Genomic DNA, 22,274 nt, shown 5'->3' on the forward strand with positions numbered 1-22,274 from the left:
GCGGCCTGTCCAGGTGGAGGGAGGGGCTGGTACCCTTTCCTTTGGCAGAGAATTGAAAGCTGCTGTGTTCCTTCTCCCCTGCCTCTTTGAGAATGGCCTGAGGCCCCCCTGCAGCAGTGGTCATTGATGGCCTCCAGGACCTCAGTGGTCAACTCAACCAGGGTGTCACCCAAAGATTCTGGCCTGGTGTCCAGGCCTCTGCAGGGGAGGTTGGCCTGGTGGGGAGGCTGGTGGGCAGATGGTCACGGGCCTCGCTTGGCTCGCAGTGCCTGTTTGCACATTCCCTGCGCAAGTTCTCCATGAGAGACTGGGGCATCGAGCAGAAGTGGATGTCTGTCCTCCTGCCGCTGCTGCTGCTCTACAACGGTAGGTGCCGTTTTTATCTTGGAACTTGCCCTCACATTTAAAGGTGGCAGATGTCTTGGAGGTGGCCTGGTCCCAGAGTCCCCAGAAGCGCCTGTGGGGAGCCCCTGGAGGAACGTGTAGAAGCATGCTCTTGCCCCCAGACGCCGTGTTGCACAGGCTGTGGCAGATGCCTGGCTCTGCAGCCAACAGTGGCTGCTTCCCGGTTAAGACTTGGACGAGCTGCAGGCGCAGCAGTCCCAGAGCTCGGCTGAAGCTGCCCACATGGCTGGCTGTCTCTGTCGCTGCTCCAGAGAACATTTACTTCCTGAACTGCAGTGCTTGTAATTCCCGGGCCTGCAGGAGGAGCTGAAGCGGGCCAGACGGCTCTCTGTGGAGAGCACTGCCGCCATCTGTTCCTGGCTCTTAGGTGTTTTGAAAACAAAATGGCCTTTGGTTCTCTACCTTTCCTTTGGCCCTGACCAGGGAGAAAGTGGTGTGGCCTGGCAGGGGTGAGTGCCTGCTGGGTGTGTGGCCTTCATCGTCTGTCTTTGGCCTTCCAGACCCGTTCTTCCCCCTCTCCTTCCTGGTGAACAGCTGGTTCCCCGGGATGCTGGACGACCTCTTCCAGTCTGTGTTCCTGTGTGCCTTGCTGCTCTTCTGGCTGTGTGTGTACCACGGAATACGGGTCCAGGTAAGCTTCAGAAAGGCCTGCCTTTCCTTCCAAACCCTGATGGCAGTCCTTCAGGTGCGCGGAGCCGTGGGACGCTCCCTCAGCCTTGTAGAGTCAGCAGCTTGCATGTCTGTGACCTCATGTGCTCTGTGAGGATTAGTGCTTTGTTGGAATTATTCTATTTCTTACCTTCTTTTCTTTTTAGGGAGAAAGAAAGTGTCTAACTTTCTATTTGCCTAAGTTCTTCATTGTGGGACTCTTGTGGCTGGCTTCTGTTACACTAGGAATATGGCAAACGTGAGTAATTCTAGTCCGTGTGGAACGCGGTCCTGGGGAGCATTGGCAGAGGCCGGCAGACCTGGGTCTGGCTGTACTTTGTGGTCTCTTCAAAAAGGAATCCTCTCCCTGTGTCTCCTGGGTGGCTGTGTGACTGGGACTGAGGAATCAATTCTGCTCGAATGGCTTAATGAGACACAGAGACACAGGCTGCCGTGGAGATGGAAATGAAAGCCTGAGCCAGTTAGATTTCTCCTTCAGAGAGACCAGGACCGGCTCTGCACTGTCCAGCAGATCTGTCGGCTCCCGCCTGGCTTGCACTTTTACATTCCAGTCCTTACCCAAGCTCCAGGTTTCTCCTGGTTAGTGTCATTGTCCTACTGTAAATGGCACCAAGGCAGAAGCCTGAGTGAAGGCCTGATTCCCAGAGAGGACTGTCCTTGGAGGAGTTCCCTGCAGGGCTGTGGCTTTGTGGCCGGTGGGCCCCACTTTATGACTTCACCCCGTCTGCCCCACTTACCTGCCTCTGCTTCCCCATCGGTTCCCCTGCCGTTTTCATTTTGAAAAGAAATCTCATGGAAATTCACCTTTTTTTGCTTTCCATGTGTTTTCACCTATTGTGTGATGCCCAGGTACGTCATCAAAAACAGCTCTAAACTGACAAGAGAAATGGCAGAGGGGTTTTGTAATAAAACATACTACGTGTCACCATACTGGAGAATGGGGACAGTTAGTAGTATTGAGTGATTTTTGAAGGTGAAATATACAATTTAGGATTCCTCATAAATTTAGGATAGCTTTTTATTAAAAATCCTTCATTGTTGGTAGCAAATAGTTTATGTTGATAAGTAAAAATAAAATGGCCAAATAAGAAATAAAAGAAGAGCTCATTAATAATCTATATGTTTAAACATCATTTTTAGAGTTAATGAATTACATGATCCAATGTACCAGTATCGAGTTGACACCGGAAATTTTCAGGTAAGAATTGTTAATGAAGAGTAAGGAAATTTTTTTAAAAAGTCGTGTATGAAATGACTGAATTTAATAACTTAACTCATACTGTTGACGAGATCTTGCTAACTGGCTATTTGGGAAGGATTATCTAAAGTTCAGAAGTAGAAAGTTTGGGGAAAGTGAGTAATATAAAAAATAAGCTTTTAAAACTGCTTCAGGGACTAGGGCTGTGGCTCAGTGGCAGAGTCTTGCCTAGCGTGCGTGAGGCACTGGGTTCGATCCTCAGCACCGCGTACAAAAGTAAGCAAATAAAATAATGGCATGCTATCCATCTACAACTACCAAAAAAATATATTAAAAATAAAAAAGCTAGCCGGGCATAGTGGCGCATGCCTGTAATCCCAGCAATTTGGGAGACTGAGGCAGAATTATCGTGAGTTCAAAGCCAGCCTCAGCAGATTAGCAAGGTACTTAGCAACTCAGCAAGACCCTGTCTAAGTAAAATAGAGTTAAGGGCTGGGGATGGATCTCAATGGTTAAGTGCCCTGGGTTCAATCCCAGGTACCAATAAATAAATAACTGCTTCAACTCCCAGTCTTTGGTTTCTGTTTGAAGTGCCAGGACACATGGAGGGTATGTAAAATTTTAGAATAATTAATAGAATATTTCTGCATGTGTTTCTGCTCATGGAGGTTTTCATGAGTAGGTAAATGGTGTGGTCAGGGCGTGTCACAGGTGAGCATGAGGTTGCCTGTGTAGTACCCAGTCGCTGCCCTGAAGTTCTTCCCATGTGCGACAGGGGACCAGGAAGTGCTGAAGGCCACTTTCTAGAGTTCCCCATGGCAGAAATGAGCAGCGTGGCTCCGCACAGAGCTGCTGCTGCCTGGCCTGACCCACAGCATTTGCCGGGGTGGCCTTGCAGGGCTGCCTTTGTGAGGGGGTGAGATCAGTGCTGCCTTGTGGAAATGCCTTGGAGAAGGAGGCAGAAGAGTAGTGGGTGGCCATGTGTTGACAAGCTGCACTTGTTTGGAGACCATATGTGTCCCAGAAAATAGTGTAAATGTCCAATTCTCAACTGAAATCCAGTGGATGTGGTGCCGAGAGCACTTATGTGCCTGTAAATGGGAGGATTTCCAAAGGTTCCCGAATGGATGCCCCATGAACAGTGCCACAGTGCCACAGAGCTGGGAAGGAGAGGCATTTGGGGCTGGGGAAGAGGACTGCCATCCACATGGAGGGGAGCGCTGCGGCTGCACCGTGGGCATGAGGGCCCGGGTACAGGGAGATGCCCAGGGCACACTCAGTCCTGGGCTGGGGAAGGCAGTTGCCACTGTGTGAAGCCACAAGCCAGGCTCTCTGAAAGGTCAGGGCCTCAGAGGAGGTTTTCTAGTTGTGGGGGATGGTCATGGAAGGAACATCAAAGAAGGAGCTGCTCTGACATGTCCCATAGGCAAAATATGACAGATCCTGGTGACAGTACTGGAGAATGAAACTCCCGGATTCAGATAAAGTAGTATAGTGGTTTGTGCTGCCGTGGTTCTCCCATTTTTTACATCAGGGAGCAAGTAAGGGAGGTCCTCTTCCATTTCTTGTCTGAAAAGTGGGACAATAATGCAGTCTACTCTTTAGACAAGAACGTAGAGCGCTGGGCCCAGCAGCGGCTCTCAGAAGGTCCAGCTGAGGCCCCTGCCTGGTCCTTTCCTTCCCATCCAGATGGTGGGGAGAGCCACTGCGAGGGCCCATTTGTTCCTGAGACACATAGAGGTCAGAGATTGCTGGGCAGGGGATAGAGACAGCTGTCTAGGTACCTTCTATTCTCTAGCTGAGAAAGTAGAGGCCAGACCAGAGCCACACGGGTCCCTCTGGGCAAATCAGAACTGGGTCCCTGCCTACAGTCTAGGTCCCCAGGACATGGCCGTGAGAAGCGGATTCTGGCACAGGGAGGCAGGAAGGGATGGAAGTCCCCACCCAGGGCAGCCTATGACTTGTGGGAAAAGGGCTCAGTGCGGTTGACCACCCTGGACCCTGGCCCTGGCCAGAGGCAGTGATCTTCCCTGCAGCCACCAGGCACAGCTGTCCACCCTCAGAGGGGAGAGCTTTCCCTTAGCAGAGCTTCGTGAGTGCGAGCCCTCCACCAGAGGCCTTGAAGAGCTTCCCATTTGGCCCCTCATTTCACATATGGGAAAACCAAGGTCCAGAGCCTGGGACTTGCCTGAGGACCCTCAGAGTGCAGCCCTGGGTGGTGGTGGGCATGAACCTCCATCCTCATGAGCAGGGCAGGGCTGCCCCACGCAGAGTGAGGCCAGCAGTGGCCGCCATGGCTTACTGAACCTGCTCTGGCACCAGGCTCCACAGGGCAGCAAGTGTGTCGCTCTGGCTCCTCTGATGGTGAGGCTGGGGGTCCCTGTGGGGAGCTGTCTGTTCTCAGGGGTCCCTCCTCTCCTGCATCTGGAGTGGTCTCAGGGCTCCAGGTTCCTCCTGGGCAAGCTGGGCATTGCGGCCTGTGGGGTGCTGCTAGGAGGCAGCCCGGGCGTCCTCGCCAAGCGCCGTCTCCTGTGTTCCAGGGAATGAAGGTCTTCTTCATGGTGGTGGCAGCTGTGTACATCTCATACCTCCTGTTCCTGGTGGTGCGGGCGTGCTCGGAGCTCCGCCACATGCCTTACGTGGGTGAGCACCACTTCAGGGACCGCTCGGTCCCAGTGAGGGGCACACCTGAGGGAGCCTTGGGGCTGCAAGAGGCCCAGTGGGTGACTGGCCATTTGGGGTGGAAGCCAGCACTGGGAGAGCAATGGGATGGGAAAAGGGCTCAAAATTTGACAGATCCTGGTGACAGGTATTGGAGAATGAAACTCCCAGATTTAGATAAAGTAGGATAGTGGTTAGTGCTGCCGTGGTCTGGTCTGGTCCTATGGTGCACCCTCAGCCGAGGTCGGGGTAAGTCACCTGATCGTGGGTCCTTCCCTAGCTGGTCCCCACCAGAGAGGTGTGGCGGGGGCTCACTGGAAGCCAGCTGGCCCTGCTAGCTCAGAGCTGCCTGGGCTGAAAGGCCCTGGTGGGGTGGGGGCTTCTGAGGGGTGGGGGCTTCTGAGGGGTGGCTCTCCTTTGTGACTGTTTTTGAGATCTGTGAGATAAACAGAATTTGCTAATGGGAGTATTTCTTTTTTTTCAGATCTCAGGTTAAAGTTTTTGACAGCATTGACCTTTGTAGTGCTTGTCATTAGGTAAGGCTGTATTTTTTGAACATGGTCACACTGAACTGTATTCCTGTCTCGGGTGTCTGTCTCCCTCTGTGGAGCTCTTCAGGTTCTTTGTGGCCCCATAAGTTTTGTTGTGAACGTCCACGGGAGGCAGCACATTAACCTCAGACACTCACCCTACTTGCTCTGACACCTGCTGGGTGTGCAGCCTGCCATCACCTGTTGGAATTAGAGCCTGCCAGGTGACAAGAGGAACACTCCAGACCCCGGCACTTGTGGCACAGCGAGACAGAGCTCAAACACAGCAGATGTGGTAGAGCAGCACAGTGGGTCCCTCAGGGGCAGGAGCCAGGCAGGAGGAGCTCCTGTGCCAGGGAGAAAGGCCGTGCTTGGAGGAGGTCCCCTGCTCCTGGGCAGAAGTTGTTTCTTTGACTAAATTCCAGGTAGTCATTTGTTGTTTAGAGTTTGTCTCTGTCCCCAAATCAAGACTCAGAGTGGGGAGAAATCTGGTTATCTGCATTTCTTTTTTGGTGGTTCGGATGTTGGCCTTTTTCTGGATGGGGGCCACACAGGGGCTCTATGGGGCTGGCCTTTGCCAGGTTTCTAAGCTGGCTCTGGGGATCCCAGGCTTGCTGAGGGGGGGACTGGAGGAACCAAGTGGGAGTGCAGCTTGCCCTTCTAAGGGAACATCTGAGTTCACATGGAGAGAGTAGTGCAGGTGTGTTTTAAGTATTAACCCATTTGACCTCTAACTCCTTACGTTGTCATGGCATTTAAGTCCACAGAGGAAGACAGGCGATGACCAAGGGACTGAGTGGCCCAAGGGCCCATGCAAACAAGGCAGGTGAAGATGGCAGAGGCAGGTGGCTCCTCTAGGTGACGGGGGTAGGGATGGCTCTGAGGAGGTGGAGGGGGCGCCCTGACGTTGAGGGCAGCCTGAGGTGGGAATGAGCTTGGCAGGGGATAGCCCAGCAGCACTGCAAGAGGCTGTGGTGGTCAGGCAGCCTCTGGAGGTCGCAGTGGGCTCTGTAGGCTCCCAGAGGAGTCCAGGTTTTATTTTCAGTGATGAGAAACTTTCGAGGGGTTTGAGCTGGGAATCGGGGGGACTGTTTTTATTAAACAGGGTGGCTGTGAGCAGGGAGGTAGGTGGGGGAGGTGGGTAGATCAGAGGCTGCCAGGGGAGCCTGACGCCTGACTAGGCTTATTCTTCCCCCACAGCTGGCCAGAGGTCAAGCCTTCCTAGATCTAAGATGAAAACAAGAAGTGGGTGATTGTGTGTGTGTGTGTAGAAATTTCCATGCTGGAATAGTTTGTGTGTGTGTGTGTGTGTGTGTGTGTGTGTGTGTGTGTGTAGAAGTTTCCGTGCTGGAATAGTGCTGCGTATCAGTGGTGAGCACAGAGTTGGATGAAGCTAGTGCCACCTCTGTATTTCACGTAATGTCTCTGCCCCTCTTTTTCAGCATCATCATCCTTTATTTAAGGTTTGGAGCACAAGTGTTGCAAGACAACTTTGTAGCAGAACTGTCAACTCACTACCAGAATTATATCCTTTTACCTAGAGCAAGGTGCCAGAATGCCCTCTGAGCATTTGTCCAGCTCTGGCCTCTCTGAAGGAGACACTTCACTTCTGACTTATTCTCAGGAGGCCTTGTAACCTCCTGTGTGCAGTTCATGCTAAATGGCAGCTCTCACCCTTTGTTTTGGCTTGTGTCAGTCCTGGGAAGGTTGACTTGGTCACTCACCCTCTGCAGGCAGAAAGCTCAGACAAGGTAGGACTAAGCCAATACCCGGGGTTAGTCACCATGTGGCAGAGCCTGGTCTGAACCCAGTGCTCCGGAACTGTCCTCTGTACTGCGCGACCTTCCCTCTGCAGCTGAGGGACCCGCAGCCTTGGCTCCGAACCTGAGGTCAGTCTGGATCCGCCACCTTCCCTGCAGCAGAGGGCCCAGGAGGGACTCTAGGGCTGCTGGAGCTTCCTCTCTCCCAGATGTCATTCCTACAGGGTGTGACAATGTGGCAGGTTGGGCCTGTGGATGTAGGAAGGGCTTATAAAATACTCGGACCTCCTTGTATTCTCTTGTATCCAAGGCCAGTTTCTCTGTCTTCGTTAATGTGGATAATAGGGGTGTGTGTGTGTGTGTGTGTGTGTGCGCGCGCGCGCGCGCGCTTTGTCCCCAGCAGTATGGGGACACTTAGGGAATCAGTGGGTTTTTGTCCAGGGACCTCTTTGTCCTTAGAATTAATAATGCATGGCTTTTCAAGTTTTTGACTGAATTCCACACTAAGTTTTTATCAGAGTCTCCAAGGGGCCTGTAGTCCAGAGACAGTTCAGAATGGCCGCTTTGGATTCTGCTTCAGCTCTGCACCTCATGGTTGTGTCTGGAGACCTTGATTCACTTCCTGCACTTTGCATACATATAACTCAATCCCTCCAGTCCTTAGTGCAGTGAGAGAACTGCCACCAGATGTGGTCTTGGTGGGCCAGTCCCAGTGATAGGAGAGGTCATGGCTCACCTGTTGTTTCCTAACCTGTGTGAAGTCCTGACATCTGGATTGTGGATTCCCAGGCTGGCTGGTGGTCAGCACTAGAGAGGTCTGGTGTATGGCAGGGGGCAGACTGAAGGCAAAGACGCCAGGCAAGGTGTCCTCACAGATTGTTTCTCCCTTGACGAGCACCACCAGCTGAGTTCTTATCTTTCTATGGCTTGTTGAACTTTTATCTCTACACTCTGGCCTTTGTGTATTCTCCATCAAAGAATGCTCTGTATGGTAAGTCACCCTGGGGTCTGGGTCACAGGCATATAACTGAAACAGAAATGCCCATTGGTGGGCTGGGGATGTGGCTCAAGCAGTAGCGCGCTCGCCTGGCATGTGTGTGGCCCAGGTTCAGTCCTCGGCACCGCATACAGACAAAGATATTGTGTCTGCCAGAAACTGAAGGATAAATATTAAGAAAAAAATTCTCTCTCTCTCCCTCTCTCTAAAAAAATAAAATAAAATAAAATAAAAATGTGTCCATTGGTTCATGGGCATTTCACTGAAGCTGTCATTCATGGTGCTCTTTCTTTGGTCAGAGAGAGACAGGCAATTTAAATGGGGAGGCTGAAGTTTTGCCAGAGCGCAGCATATGTTGAGCCTGTGTCCGTCAGCCATTTGAAATAGTCTGTTGAAGACTCGTGTCGTGACTGTTCAAAGCCAAGCAAAAACCTACAAAACCAAAACGTGCCAAAAGCAAAACAAAGCAGCCTCACCCAGGGAACGAGCTGGGCTGGAGCTGCTGGGATGGACGCCTGTGTTGTGCTGTGCTCAAGGTCGCAGCACCTTGTGGACAGCGTCTCCTTTGAGCTTCTTGGTGACCTTAGGACAAAGGAAGAGAGGAAGCTTGCTGTAGGTCCAGGACAGGGTGGGAACAAATAGGGCAGAGCCACAGCTCCAGGAGCCCATTTCCCATCCCCCGCTGCCTGTGTAGACCTAGAACAGTGAGCAGGAAGAGATCACATGTGTGGCACCTGCCTTTGCCTACTCTTCTAGAGGCACTCACTGGGTCTGCACAATGCCCCTGCCAGGTGGCTCTGCCAGCCATCTTGTAGCTGAGAAAAGAGACTCATGCGGAGATCTGCTCAGGTTCACACACACACACAGGACTGGGCCTGGGCTCCGGCTCCTCAGACTTCTCTCTGGGCTAATAACAAATTGCTAAAGATAAAAAGGCTTTTTTGGTTTTCAGAGTCCCAGCTGAAAGACAATCCTGCCTTTTCCATGCTGAATGACTCTGATGATGATGTGATTTATGGGTAAGTCACTGTCCTCTGAAGGCCATCTCAGGAGCATCTCCATCTGGCTTTGTAGTTATTAGTCTAAAATTCCATTCGGGGTGTTAGGAAGTCACCTGGCTTTCTGTTTCCACATGGTCTGAGCTTAGATTTAGCAGTGCCTCTTTGTGCACAAGGCTGGCAGTGCATGGTGGGCCAGGAGGAAAGGGGCTCAGTGGTGAGGAGTGGCAGGAGGGGTGGTGATGGAACACCAGAGGGAAGCTGTGCAGTGGGTTCTTCCAGAACAGTGAGGTCATGAGCTCTCCAGATAGAATGGTCAAAGGTCTCTTTCACGACAGGAGTGACTATGAAGAAATGCCCCTGCAGAACGGCCAGGCCATCCGGGCCAAGTACAAGGAGGAGTCCGACAGCGACTGAGCTCCAGGCAGTGGGCAGGGCGGCCAGAGGCCGGCCGCCTTCCTTCAGTGACCATGTCCTGGCCTCCCTTCGACCTGCTTATGTTCAGACTTTCTTATAAGCAAGGTTCCCTGTTCCTTATTTGTTTACATATTTTTAAAAGAAAAACCAAACCTTGAGAGAAAATTTATATGTTGGGTCACATATGCTCCTTATATGGGAAAAGGCTGATAAAAAGCAGAAAAAGCCAAATCCTTTCTACAGATTTCAGATGGGAGAGCATGTTTTCAGTGGTGAGAGATTACCCATTTTTAGTAGTTACGCACTTTGTTTTTTAAAATAATTCAGTAATTTTGAGCCATGGGATACCTTCCTCTTCCTTCCCTCTCGTTCCTATGGTACCTTTTTTTTTTTTTTTTTAACTTAAAGTGAAGCCTGTTTCTGTGGCCACTCAGCTGGGCAGTCCTTCCCTGGGCAGTGGTCAGGGCCCTCGATTCCCCAGACCCTGGAACCTTCACATCTACTGCATTGGGTGAGCCATGTATAGCACATCTCACTGGGGAAAGGCAGGGGCCAGGCTCCAGCCCTTCACTGCCACTGAAGCAGAGGTGACAGTGACAACAGAAGTGAGTTCTGAGGAGCTCTGATAAGCTGAATGAGAAAGGACAGTTGCAGGTCACCAGCTCTGCGGGTGAGGTTCTGTGCCATGGTGCTTTCCCAGGGTGTGTGCGCACACTGTACAGACGTGAAGATGGGCGGATATCCCTGTGGTCGGGGTAGACAGCAGGGTAGCCCTTCTTGTTCTAATAAATAGTTTCTGCAACTTAGTTGAACATGAAGCCCCACAGAGCTTTATTTTTTTAAATGAAAGCTACATGAATGATTATTATAGATTCTTTGTTGCCAAAAAGTTTTTCAGTTTCCTCTTTGGGAACTAGATGAAAAGAAAGTAAGAGATTTTAAATGGCTATGGAAACACATCTTTGGGTAGAGGTAGCTTGTTTGGAAGTCACTCCCTGTGCTCCAGTGAGTCTCACAGTGGCCAGGTGAGCAGATACATTGCCCCATGGAAAATAGACATCTCTGGTGCTGGCAAAGCTTGGGCATCAGAGGTCTTTTCCTTTCTGTCAGAGACAGTTGATGTTCCCTTGCTCCTCCCTGGCCACACACAGTTATGTCTGTTAACATGTGACAACTATGGCCATCCCCCATCTGCTGCCATCTTGGCCAACACAGAGGCCCAGAAGTGGTTCGTCCCGCTCTCCAGGCAGCACCTACGGTCCCTTCATCTATGCACCAACTCTCATATTTCCATCCAGAGCCACAGATGACAGTCCACCTCAGGTGGTACTAGGACCTGAGAGATGCTTGAAGGACACTATGCTTTATGACTTCCTTTTTAAACTTTAATGATAATGTACTTTATGGATTTTATTTACTTTGTTTTTAAACACCTTGTAAATATGAATGTTTGAAAACAATTATTGCAAGGGTAATTCAAGTTTACATGATTTTTACATCTGCAATGCTGTGATGACTTTTTGATTCTGTATATTGAAATGTTTGTTACCAAATTTTACAATTCCTACTGAGACTACTCCAACTATAATTTTATGTATATTGATAAAGACTGACTTGTGCTGATTAACATATTATGTAATGTAGTTTATGTTTTAATCATTATAAAAGGATTGTCCATGATTTGGAATGCTGTTATCAGTAAATGTAAGATATTGAGGTTTAGCCATAGACAGAACTTTTTTAGGCTTGTCTTTGTCATGTAGTGATTATAAACTGATGGCTAATATTGTCACACACTGATTCTTCATGGCATCAATGAAAGAAAGTATGGGAGTATTTTTTATGTTGTAAACAAGAAAAATATTAGTACTTAAGGAAAAATGGTTGCTTATTAAATCATGCATTTTTTTATTTTGCTTCCCTGGGTGTTATAGATATTGACACATTATATATTCCATGTAAAAATTTGCTTATAAAGCACTAAACATGTAGAATATGTGCCATAGGTATTGGGTTAAAACACTAAAGTCTGCCAGAAACTTTTGATAGTAACAAAATTGTTTTTCTAAGAGGATAGTAAAGTTTTGCAACCTTAAATTATAAATGGGCTGACTTTAATGCTTTCATGATAATGGATTAAATAACATCGTCTCTGGGATATTTTTTTATATTGGTCCAGTCTAGGGGAACTTGGAAGATGAACAGAGCTATTTCCTGGTTTCCCTAGGGAAAGCTTCATTATCCACATGGATAACAGATCTGCTTGATTTATTATTAAATCATTCCAGCAGTGAAATGGTGCCATTCTCTTTCTAGAGAAGGGGATATATGAACTATATTAAAGGTTTATAAGGTGATGACTATAACATAATTACAGACTTCAGTAAGTTAGAAAAATTGTGTAAACTCAGCGCATTAGCTGGACAGGTTACAAGACAAATGTCACCAGCCTCAAGTGTTTGATGAACTGTTTATTGAAGGCATAGTTATGATAAAGGTTATAATGTGGCCAGTACCTTATTTCCCGAATCATTTTCACAGGAAAAATATACCCACAGAAGGGATCATTAAAAGAGACTACTCCATGAACATTTGTTAAAGATCAGATAAAGATATTAAGGTGTATTTGTGTATTTTGAGGGTTTCAGAAACCAGTTGCCTTAGAGATTAGATTTGGGAGGGGGGCGTGAAAAAAGAAAATATAAGTCTTTTCTTCAGGCCAAAAATCTGTGACATCCTGTTAAGCAGTTTATCTTGTCTTGGGGTTTTGGATGCACTGGTGTGATATACACTATGAAAGGGTTTTCTGCTACTGAAAACTTCCTTTTTACAGAAAACAAAACAAACAACAACAAAAAAACCTGTAAATATTTGTAAAAATGAAACACTGAACTTTTAAGGTCAAAAAGAAAGAACTATGTATTAGATTTTGGAACTGTCAGTGGAGCACAGTGCTCCTGGCCACCTGATCAGAGTGGATGTAATCAATCAGGCAAATGTCAATAAATATTTATTTATGGCAAACTTACTATTTGGGAATGGCCTTATTCAGTTTAATTTATTTTTAGCTTTCAATCCTTATATGTATCTTGATTGTTTGCTCTTTTAGACATGTTTGGCCTTTTAGACATGAGTGTTTTAGTACAAGGGCTTCCAAGACAAGAATGGGGCCTGCCCCATTTCAGGAGGTAGACACAACAGTGTTACGATTACCATGTCTGACTATTACCACATCTGTGGCCTGTGGGAGACCTACGAAAAGGACAACGGACACCTAGGCTTTGGGCACACCATTCTACTTACTTAGACATATGACTTTAAAATCATATATTGGCTTAGCTGCATAATTGCTGTGGACACAAAGTGACCAACTGTGAAAGCATTTTGTAAGCCCTCAAGTACTAAAACACTCTGTGATTGCTACTGAAAAATAACATGGGAGTAAAGCTGTAACGACACAGCTTTGAGCCAGGTGTCTGGCTTGCCCACCTCTCTCTCTCAGCTTCCAGAAGCTGGCAACTTAGGAATAAGGGATGTGATGTACGCAGAAGATCTAACCAGAACCCAGCAGCACTGTCAGCATCCTGGTCCAGTGGGTGAAAGCAACAAATCCTCCTCTTGGGGAGGACCAAAGTACAGAAGCAACTGTTTTATTGATGCACCAAGGCATCCCTAGAAAAAGAATCCCAGGACTTTCCCTCCTGTTTTCGTCATCTTGGTCCATGCCAGCGGAAGTTTTCAGTCCAGTGAACTGAAACGGACAAGGTGGCTGGAGATCTTCTCCCTTTTCCTAGATAATTTGGGGCTTGTCACTGCCTGCTTGATTAACCTGCCTGTGAACATTAGTGATTTCGAGTTCACCAATGGACTCACACTTCATGGCCACAGTAAGTAACCAGTGGCTGACCTTGGATCCCAGCCTACCAAGAACCTGGCCTCACCTCTCTTCCCAGCATTGTTGATGCTCTGCTCTTGGGAGCACCTCCAAAACATTCAGTGCACTCTCAGGGTGGCAGAAGAGTCGAAGGCAACTTTCCTTTTGTGAGTCTTACAGATTTCTGAACACACTAACCCGGTATGAAGAATTTGTGACACTAATATAACTATGAAAAACAGACAGACTTGAAATTTGAATAATTTATTATTCTAACAAAAGTATAAAGTATGGAAAATTAGTGTATTTGAATCATTTCAGAGAGTAAAGAGTTTCCCACTAGCAGATTTCAGTTTTTAGCACCTTTGAAAAGAAACAGAGTTAAGACAAGTGGCAATACAAACTCCAGTCTACCTACAGAATTATTCATCTGACTTCGGATATGCAGTTCATATAACAGTGCAGTCATTTGGTTTATTTGTCTACGTTTTGAGAGTGCTACAAAACACAAGAGAAAGGTGTTCACTGAATTCATGGTGGGTTAGAAAATAGAAAAGAAATGTTGAGACAAAAGAGGTCACAGGCTGGACAAAGAGGTCAGATGGACAGGCCAAAGGCGCTGACAATGCAGTACATGGTCTTGTTCTCCCATCGCACAGTGCAGCTCCCTGGTTGGTGGGGGGAGAGAAAGATCAGCACTGAGAATGAGGAAACTAGGGGGGCTGTTTCTCCAACCAACTCCATTACTCCAGTACCCACCTCCTTATGGTACACAGATAAAGAAGGCTGGCAAATCTCCATAACAGGTAAGATAACTTGTAAAGTTATGCCTTTGAAGACACAACACACCCAAGCACACAGTTCATAAATCACTCCTATAATATATATTATTTTAAATAATATATATCTCAGCATGGTCCAAGCAGGTACTTGAAATTTTTTCAAGGAAAAGGCACAACATGACCTCACCAATATGGTTGAAAAATCATACCATCAGTAGAGCTGTCCCAGAAACAGGAACTTGCCGTGTGTAACCCAGCTCCATTCTTTTGCATAATTACACAGGTCACTTAAATTAAAAAAGAGTTATTAGAAAAATCTTGGCAACATAAATTTCATTTTTCCCACTTTTAATGTATGTACATAGATCATGTGATTGATGTTCATAGTAAAAATGATAGGGGTAGACTGCCTTGTCCTACTCTCTTTTGACAAATTACATACTTCTCTCTTTTTTAAATATTTAATTTTTTTAGTTATAGGTGGACACAATATATTTATTTTATTTATTTTTTATGTAGTGCTGAGGATCGACCCATTGCCTCCCGTATGGTAGGCGAGTGCTCTACCTCTGAGCCACAACCCCAGCTCCATACTTCTTTTACAACATAACTTGTTCTAAAAGTTTCCAGACAGATGTATACCCTGGAATTGTACCAGCAGCCAAACAGGCCAGTGACCTATTATGAGGAACTTTCTTTGAAGTTAGGCACTAAATTGCCAAGCTACCTCTCTTTTCTGGCACTGGACACACCTCTGATCAGTATTTAAAGAACCACCAACAAATATATGAGAAACAAAAGTCTATTACCGATATATTTAAACGGTTTTCCCAGCTTGGTGAGTTGGCTTAAGGTTTGTTCTACGACATTTGTAGTCCACTGGTTGACTTTGCTGTGCTGGTAAGCATTACCGCCGATGGCACTTTCTATAGCCTAGAGAACAAAGCACAAGGAGTCACAGCTAAAGAATGCCCCAAACACGTTCCAGTCAGTAACCACAACAGACCATTCTAGGAGCTAATGAAATAATATTTATGTAAAATGCAAGTTTATTCTTAATTACAAGGATTCTTTCATTTATAGGGCTAAAGAACAGCCCTTACATGTCAAAACTTAAACATTTGCGACGACATTGTTTATTTTGAACCTCCCTCTTCTGCGCTCTGTTCTTCTAGGGCTGTTCTAGGATAGGGCCCACTGTCCCTGCTCCTGCTAGTAAGCTTACTGCTATGAGATTCCCGTCCTGTGGCTTTCTGGGCTCTTCCCTATCAGCTCCCTTTCACGCTGGCCCATGTGCCTTTCTAATCTGTTGTGCTAGAAACCAGAAACCTGAGTTTCTTTGACAGTTATGACCTAAAATAAAAGTAACATTCAGTGAGGGCCATGTTCCATCCTCAGACATACAGAGAGAGCCAACAGTCCAAGGCTTGCAATGCAGGTGGTGGTGAAACAGCAGGGTTACCTGGCCAGCGACCCTGCTTCTGAGGAATAAAAACCTACAAAGGGTCACAACCTGATTCTGCCTCCAACCCTTCCTATCTATCTATGGCTCTCTTTATCTATCTATCTTCCTATCTATCCAGTTGCTAACACGGCTCCTGGTTCCTCATCCACTGCCATGTCTGCTCCACCTAGCTCAGAGCATGTGGGGGTCCAGCAGTTCTGCTTTAGGGAGACTAGGGCATTATAGACCTGGAAACTGTCAAAAAAGGGAAGACATTGTTCAAGTCAAACCTCTAAATCTGGCAACTCTCTACACACACTCTGAAATTCACTTTTTCAGGGAGGGGGAAAACCCCTCCTTCAGGTTTGGACCTGTCCAAATTATAACTTCTCATTATTTAAAACAGCTTGAATAGAGAATGAACCTGTTACCAGGACAAAAATGCCACTGAGGTCAGTGATACACTGGCCATATTCACCCCAGGCTTCTTTGTAGGGTGGTGACCTATACTTTCTTTCCATTGTTCCTGCTCCCTGGTGAGCAAGTCAAAGTTAATTCAAGAAACAAGGAGGCAACATTAGAACCTAACAAGCCTCCACTTTTCCCAGTTCCAGTCTAATTTACACCTTCCTGCTCCCACCTGTCAGAAATGAAACAGTGAAAAACAAATTGTTAAAGACCACGAAGAAACCAGAAAATCATGCCTGATGTTAAATAATGTATATAGTAAAAGAGAAAATCACTTTGCATTTGGATACTTTTCACAAAAACAGGTTGTGGTTCTTTATTACTCCAGCATTAGTCGATAATTTGCATTAGCAGTAAATTATCATACGAACCCTTAAATGGTACCCTTTTAGTTAGATTACTGAATGACTTTCCCTTAGCCAGTGGCTCAACATCTGTGCTCCATCTTACCTAGGCAGGAAGTGATTAGGAAAACCTTTTTGATTTCATTACTGCCCAAGAGTCGCCAGCTCTGCATCCTGCCACCCCTTCTCACACTCCATGCTCAGCCCCCACTGCTGGAGCTTCTGCACACGCTGTCACAGCCCAGAGGTGGTGTTCCCATTTTTCCACTGTGTTAACTCCAATTTAGGTTGAATCCCCTTGTAAATGCTCTCACAGCACCAAGTCCTGTGGCATTTCCACACAGCAAATGCAAGCTCGCATGTCCCAGCACAAGTATCTGATAAGCCATCCCCCCACTGCAAACTCCAGGAGGGTGGGTCAGTCCCTGGCTGCTCCCTCCACGTGTACTTATCATGAATGAAGGCAGTTCAACATCCCTTTTGTGTCTCATCCTCTAAGGGAGAGACTATGCTGCATAACAATAATGTGGGAAGTTTAGGAATGTAAGAAAAATAACTGACTAAGCCCCAAACTGCATCACCAGTTCCTAACTCAAAGTTGTTACATTTCCTTTACATTCACTCCCATTAAACACTAGAAATAGTTATTTGTATGCCATGAATTTTCTATGCTAAAAGGTCATAGAACTTAGCCTTGGTAACATTTAATAATATGTCACATAAAATTTCCTGATTAATGCATATAATTTACACAATATAGGAATAATTTTGATCTAAATAATAATGAAGGAAAAATGTTATTTGAAATGCCAGAACACACAGGCTCAATAACTGCTGAAAATATTCCCAAGTATTCAACTTATATAGTGTTTTCATTCATAAAAGTAATTAATCAAATGCTTAAAAAGAAAGCATTTCTCCTCTTACCTCTTTGACAATGTTGCTCACTTCATCAACAACAAAAGCAGTCTGTGAGGGAAGAAAACTTAGATAAGTTTGATTTATTCAAAAGATGTTTCTATTGCATCAATAAATGCAAATTTAAGTAACAAAATATAGAAATGAAGATTTTAGAAGTTATCTCACCTAGCCTGTTCACTTTACTGTGGAATGCATTACAAGGAGACTCAAACATTAAGTGGTCCTTAAGCATCACAGAGCCAGTGACTGCAGCTGCAGGACTAGAACACATGTATATAATTTAAAGGTTCTGTTGCTGTTGTTTGTTATAATCATGCTACAATCTCAGGTCCCGCTTTAAGTTTGATCTAGAATTTGATCTCTTCTCCCATTCAATTGGCTGGTAGGATCATTAACCAGTATAGATGGTTACTGCTCAATTTTTTTTAATATCTTTATTTTATTTTTATGTGGTGCTGAGGATTGAACCAGTGGCTCATGTGCACCAGGCAAATGCTCTACCACTTAGCCACAGCCTCAGCCCAACTACTCAATTTTTATATAAATTAATTGATGCAACTTAAGCAAGCCATTTAAAAGATGTAATTCTCTCTTCCCTAATGTAAACTGATTAGGAGGCCTAAAACTCAGAGGTTGGTTTTATTTTTTTAAAGCCACTATTAACCATAAAATTTAAAATGATGGCACTATCTCTGGATAATGATTTTTCTGAATGCTGTACCACTTCACAACCAGCTGACTGAGGAGGTGGGCTGTCAGCAGCAATCTAGCCCAAAAGTATAATTTCCTTTTCATATATGGCAGATTCATAGTTACAGGTCATCCTGAAAATAACATCAGTCAGGAACCTGCCTGCCAAGGTGCTTCCTCACAGGAGAATGAGCAGTTAAAGTTATTGTTGAGTCCTAGGAACAGTACTTAGTTCTGGATATGCCTCCTAGAGGACAGTCCCAGGGACCCTCAGTCAGAGTGCTTGGCAGGTGGAATAAGAGCATCCAGCTCTGCTGTGGCAGGGAGTTTTCCTCCCTGACTACCTGGTGACCATTTGGGCTCTGCCCTGTTCTAGTGATGTCTCTTTCTTTTCACTAGAAATAAGAGCTGGTTGCCCAAAGTGTATCTGACTCAGGAGAAGTCAGACTTGGAAACAAAACCCAATCACACCAAGTTAATGAAGATGTGCAGTATCTTAGAGATTAAAACATTTCTGGAAGTTTAAAGGACCCTTCCAAGAGATTATAGTGATCCTAATCATAAAGTAAAGTCCTGTATAATTTTGGATAAGGTTAAAGTATGCCAAGGGTAGAGGAGATTTTAATGAACTTTTAGTGGAAAGTAGAGCAGTTGTATTGAATCCATTGGACAGTTTCAACTTATATGAGAAAAATGAATGAGTTAGGAGTAGAATCCACATGAAGTTAGAGGATATGCAGAAAAGGCTTCTTGAGAAGCTGGCAGGACTAGAATGGCCAATTTAGTAAACACCAAGATAAACCCAAGACAGTCATGGTCTCATCCAACCAGGTACTCCCCTTCATTTTACAGACATGCAACTGCACTCTGAAATAATGAAGCCACCTCACTATAAAAGCCAGAATTAGAATGCATTATTAAGGGTTTCTTCACAGTACCCCCCCTCCCTTTAAAAGGTTTACTCAATGTTACTATTATACAAGCCATTTTCCAATCCTATATTAGTTGGTGGTTTACAGGGAAAAGCTTCTTTGCTCATGGCTTCTGAACCCTGGCTGCTTAGGATTATCTACTTGGTTGCTAACCAACATTCAAACACTGATGGCATTGCTTTAAAAGTTACTGCCAGGAAATCAGATGTAACAAACTCTAGGCTCAGTCCTTAAGTCTTATTTACCTTTAAAAACATTCCTGGTTGAAATGTTGAAAAATGACAAAATACCAAACCTTACCAAATTCATGTTTTTATTTTTGACAGGCTGCATAAAACATAGAGCTCTATTTGAATTTCAGCAAGGATTATTTGGCAAGAAGAAATAAGCAACTATTCTATCCGCTTTTTCCTGAATGCTTGTCAGCTTGAAGAAAAGCCATCACAGCAGCACACCTTACAATGACTACTGCGTGACAAACGATGGTGTGCTTTGACCCTCCTTCTTGGAGCAGGAAGAGACTTTTTCCCACCACAAGAATAGGCTATTAACCTCTCAAACTCATACTATAATGGAACGTACTCCTTCGCGACGGCCTGGGTGGGAGTGAGCGCTGCACCGCAGGACCAGGAGCGGTGCGGAACTGAGACAAAGGCAGGTTCTCCTATTTGCACGGGTGCACACCAGTCCCTGACTGAAGGGCCTGGGAGGTGGCCCTGTGCGCCCCTGTCACACACGCAGGACACCCTGGCGTCCGCTACAATGCCAAGCTCCAGTCTTCCAGCCTCGACCGGAGCGCTCCCGGGGCCGGGGGGCAGAAGACAGGGCCGAGCGAAGTCGAGCTCCCGGAGGCGCCAGGACGCTCCCTCGGCGGCCCTGGGCGCCGGCCGCGCGGGAAGGAGTCGCAGTCCCGGCCTCCCGCGCCCCTCCCCGCCAGGCAACAGTGGTGGAGCCGGTGCAGGTCGCGGCGGGTCGGCACCTGCGGCCGGGGAGGGACGGCCACAGCCCGGCGAGCCACCGGAGAAACTTAGCCAAGACTCCCCAGGCAGGACCGCGCCACCACGCCTAGGGATCCACCCTCCGGTCGCCCCCCGGGCGCTTACCTCCTCGGCAGCCTGGAAGTCTTCCATCTTTCCTCCAGCTCGTCGCCTCCGCCGCCTTGAGTACAGCGGACTGCGCAGGCCCACTCAAGCCACGCCCACGCCCACCGACGCCTGCGTCCGCCCGCTCCGGCCACGCCCATTCTGGCGCCAGGGCCCCGCCCACTTGTCACACCCACCACGCCGACCCACGCCCACGCCCTACGTCGGGCCCCGCCCCTCCCAGCGCCGCGCGGGCTTGAGTGAGGTCTGAGCCAGCCGCTGGACCCGCCGCTGGGGGCCGGTCAGTCCTTCGGGACGTGATGGTTTCCACGCGAACCGGTCAGGGTAGCCTAGCAGCTCACTAAACCGCAGCAACTGGAGCCAAACAAATGTACAAAAGCAAGTCAGGGAGGGGAAGCGTCGCCGGCGCCCGCTCCAGCTCGTACTGTGTGAATTAATTGGAGCTTTCAAACGGGCCCAGACAACTAGCAGTAGACTGTAAAGTGACTTCTGAAGGTAAGGCGTAATGTGAGAGGTTGGTCACAGTCCCTTGGGAACCTAGGATTAGGATACTTGTCTGAACAAAACCTTGGAGAGGTAAATTCCCCATATCCAGTAAATGAGAATTTTTCCTCTAGGTACCGTGTGAAAAAACACTTTAAGTGGAGAATTTTGTGAAATGCAGCACGCTCCCTGGCTTCCTTAGCCATAGTGAACTAGATGCAGACTTGACGTGTCCAGAGGCCTCTGTGAAGAGGAGCAACATCACCGAGCTCTACAGGGCTGGGTGTGCGCCTACCGCAAGTACTCCAGGCTTGGACTTTTGACTTTGGAGGCTGCTTGTTCTGGTTTAACCAAGCACTTGAAGTTGAATGGTCACTCCTTACTTCTCCAAAGCCCTGCTGCTGGAACCCACTAACCGTCCTCCTGAGAAGAGCTGAAAATAAAGATCCCAGGGATTTGGTAGACTAGGCTCCAGATCCCCATGCTGTCCTCCAGCAGCCCTGTTTCTACACTGTATACTCCTGACTATGGCTCAAGGTTGGCATCTGTCACTTAGAGTATGTGTGGACTGACTGACTGACTGTAACCTGAGTGGTCTATCAGGATCTTAGTAGAGCCCTTCAGAGGGAACCTAACCTTTCCAAAGAAACTTCCATCCTCTCTTCCACTTTGCCTTGCCATGAGTCAATGATTTCAAGAATGTTGATAATCTACAGACTTACTCATGGTGGTCTCCACGTGATTAAGTCTTATCAGGTCTTAGCTCAGAATTACCTCAACAGGCCTTTCTGACCACTCCATTTAAGGAAACAACTTGTGTCTACCTCTGTGTCCTTTGTCTTTCCTTCTTAGAACTCCTCTCACTTTTGTTTTCTCTCCATGTAGAATCTAACTTCCATGGAGCAAAATTCATTTTATCCATTAATGTATCTCCTTCCCCTGACATTGTGCCTGGTCCATAATAGGTGCACAATTAAAACTAAATGAATAAATAACGAATAAATGAATTACCCAGAGATATTTGCTCTGCCTCAGACCCAAATGAAGAGAACTGGGAAATGCAGTGCCTTCTTGTTGGACTCAGAGAACTTCAAGAGGAGGGCAGAACTGAGACAGACCCAAAGCTGTTCTGCCCTGGGCAAGTGGTCTGAGCAAGGAGACCTGCTGGACAGGTCGATTCTGAACTTTATTTTACCTTGTAAGTACTCTTCTTTTACCTGGCTTCAACTCACCTGATTCAGTGTTTCAGTCTTGTACCTCGGTCTACATGCGATTTTTATTCTGACATTCCTTTGTCTTCCTGCCATTCCCAGAGTCACCTGAGATCCCCTTTTCAGTGTCCATTTCTGTGCACCTGGTTCCAGGACTCCTCCCCACTATGGTTCTGATGCAAACAAGGGACTTTGAACTCTCCCCTTATTTTCTTCTGCTACTTTGTTGTGGACCTTGAGTTCTACTGGCCAAGTACCTTAGAATTATGTGCAAAGCAAGAGTAAAGAGATTCTAAGCAAACATCCTCAATAAAGAGTGTGGAGTTGGTGGAGTTGGAGGCCCTTTTCATTTTCTTCACATCCTTGTAGAACACCCCTCCCCCCACC

General features: G+C 46.9%; 2 protein-coding genes across 5 annotated transcripts in view; one reads left to right on the forward strand and one right to left on the reverse strand.

Annotated features, from left to right (window-relative positions):
- Window positions 1-12,484, forward strand: part of TMEM181 (transmembrane protein 181) — a 50,069-nt gene extending 37,585 nt beyond the window's left edge. For all 4 annotated transcript variants that reach the window (XM_081294327.1, XM_081294329.1, XM_081294328.1 and 1 more), the window contains exons 8-17: window positions 267-366; window positions 906-1,036; window positions 1,221-1,312; window positions 2,215-2,272; window positions 4,813-4,915; window positions 5,418-5,469; window positions 6,906-6,988; window positions 8,125-8,214; window positions 9,173-9,239; window positions 9,557-12,484. In XM_081294327.1, the coding sequence (XP_081150453.1) occupies window positions 267-366; window positions 906-1,036; window positions 1,221-1,312; window positions 2,215-2,272; window positions 4,813-4,915; window positions 5,418-5,469; window positions 6,906-6,988; window positions 8,125-8,214; window positions 9,173-9,239; window positions 9,557-9,635 (855 nt within the window). In that variant the 3' untranslated portion in view covers window positions 9,636-12,484. The remainder of the gene's footprint in view (window positions 1-266; window positions 367-905; window positions 1,037-1,220; window positions 1,313-2,214; window positions 2,273-4,812; window positions 4,916-5,417; window positions 5,470-6,905; window positions 6,989-8,124; window positions 8,215-9,172; window positions 9,240-9,556) is intronic.
- A 1,273-nt stretch (window positions 12,485-13,757) lies between these two features.
- Window positions 13,758-20,308, reverse strand: DYNLT1 (dynein light chain Tctex-type 1). Its single transcript, XM_081294331.1, has 5 exons — window positions 20,194-20,308; window positions 17,475-17,516; window positions 15,101-15,224; window positions 14,501-14,578; window positions 13,758-14,177 (listed from the first exon to the last, which is right to left on the reverse strand). The coding sequence occupies exons 1-5, from the start codon at window positions 20,218-20,220 to the stop codon at window positions 14,107-14,109; spliced, it is 342 nt and encodes a 113-aa protein (XP_081150457.1). The 5' UTR covers window positions 20,221-20,308; the 3' UTR covers window positions 13,758-14,106.
- Window positions 20,309-22,274: the final 1,966 nt, after the last annotated feature.

The sequence above is a fragment of the Spermophilus citellus genome (assembly GCF_964194105.1).
Source record: "Spermophilus citellus genome assembly, chromosome: 5".
Classification (NCBI taxonomy): domain Eukaryota; kingdom Metazoa; phylum Chordata; class Mammalia; order Rodentia; family Sciuridae; genus Spermophilus; species Spermophilus citellus.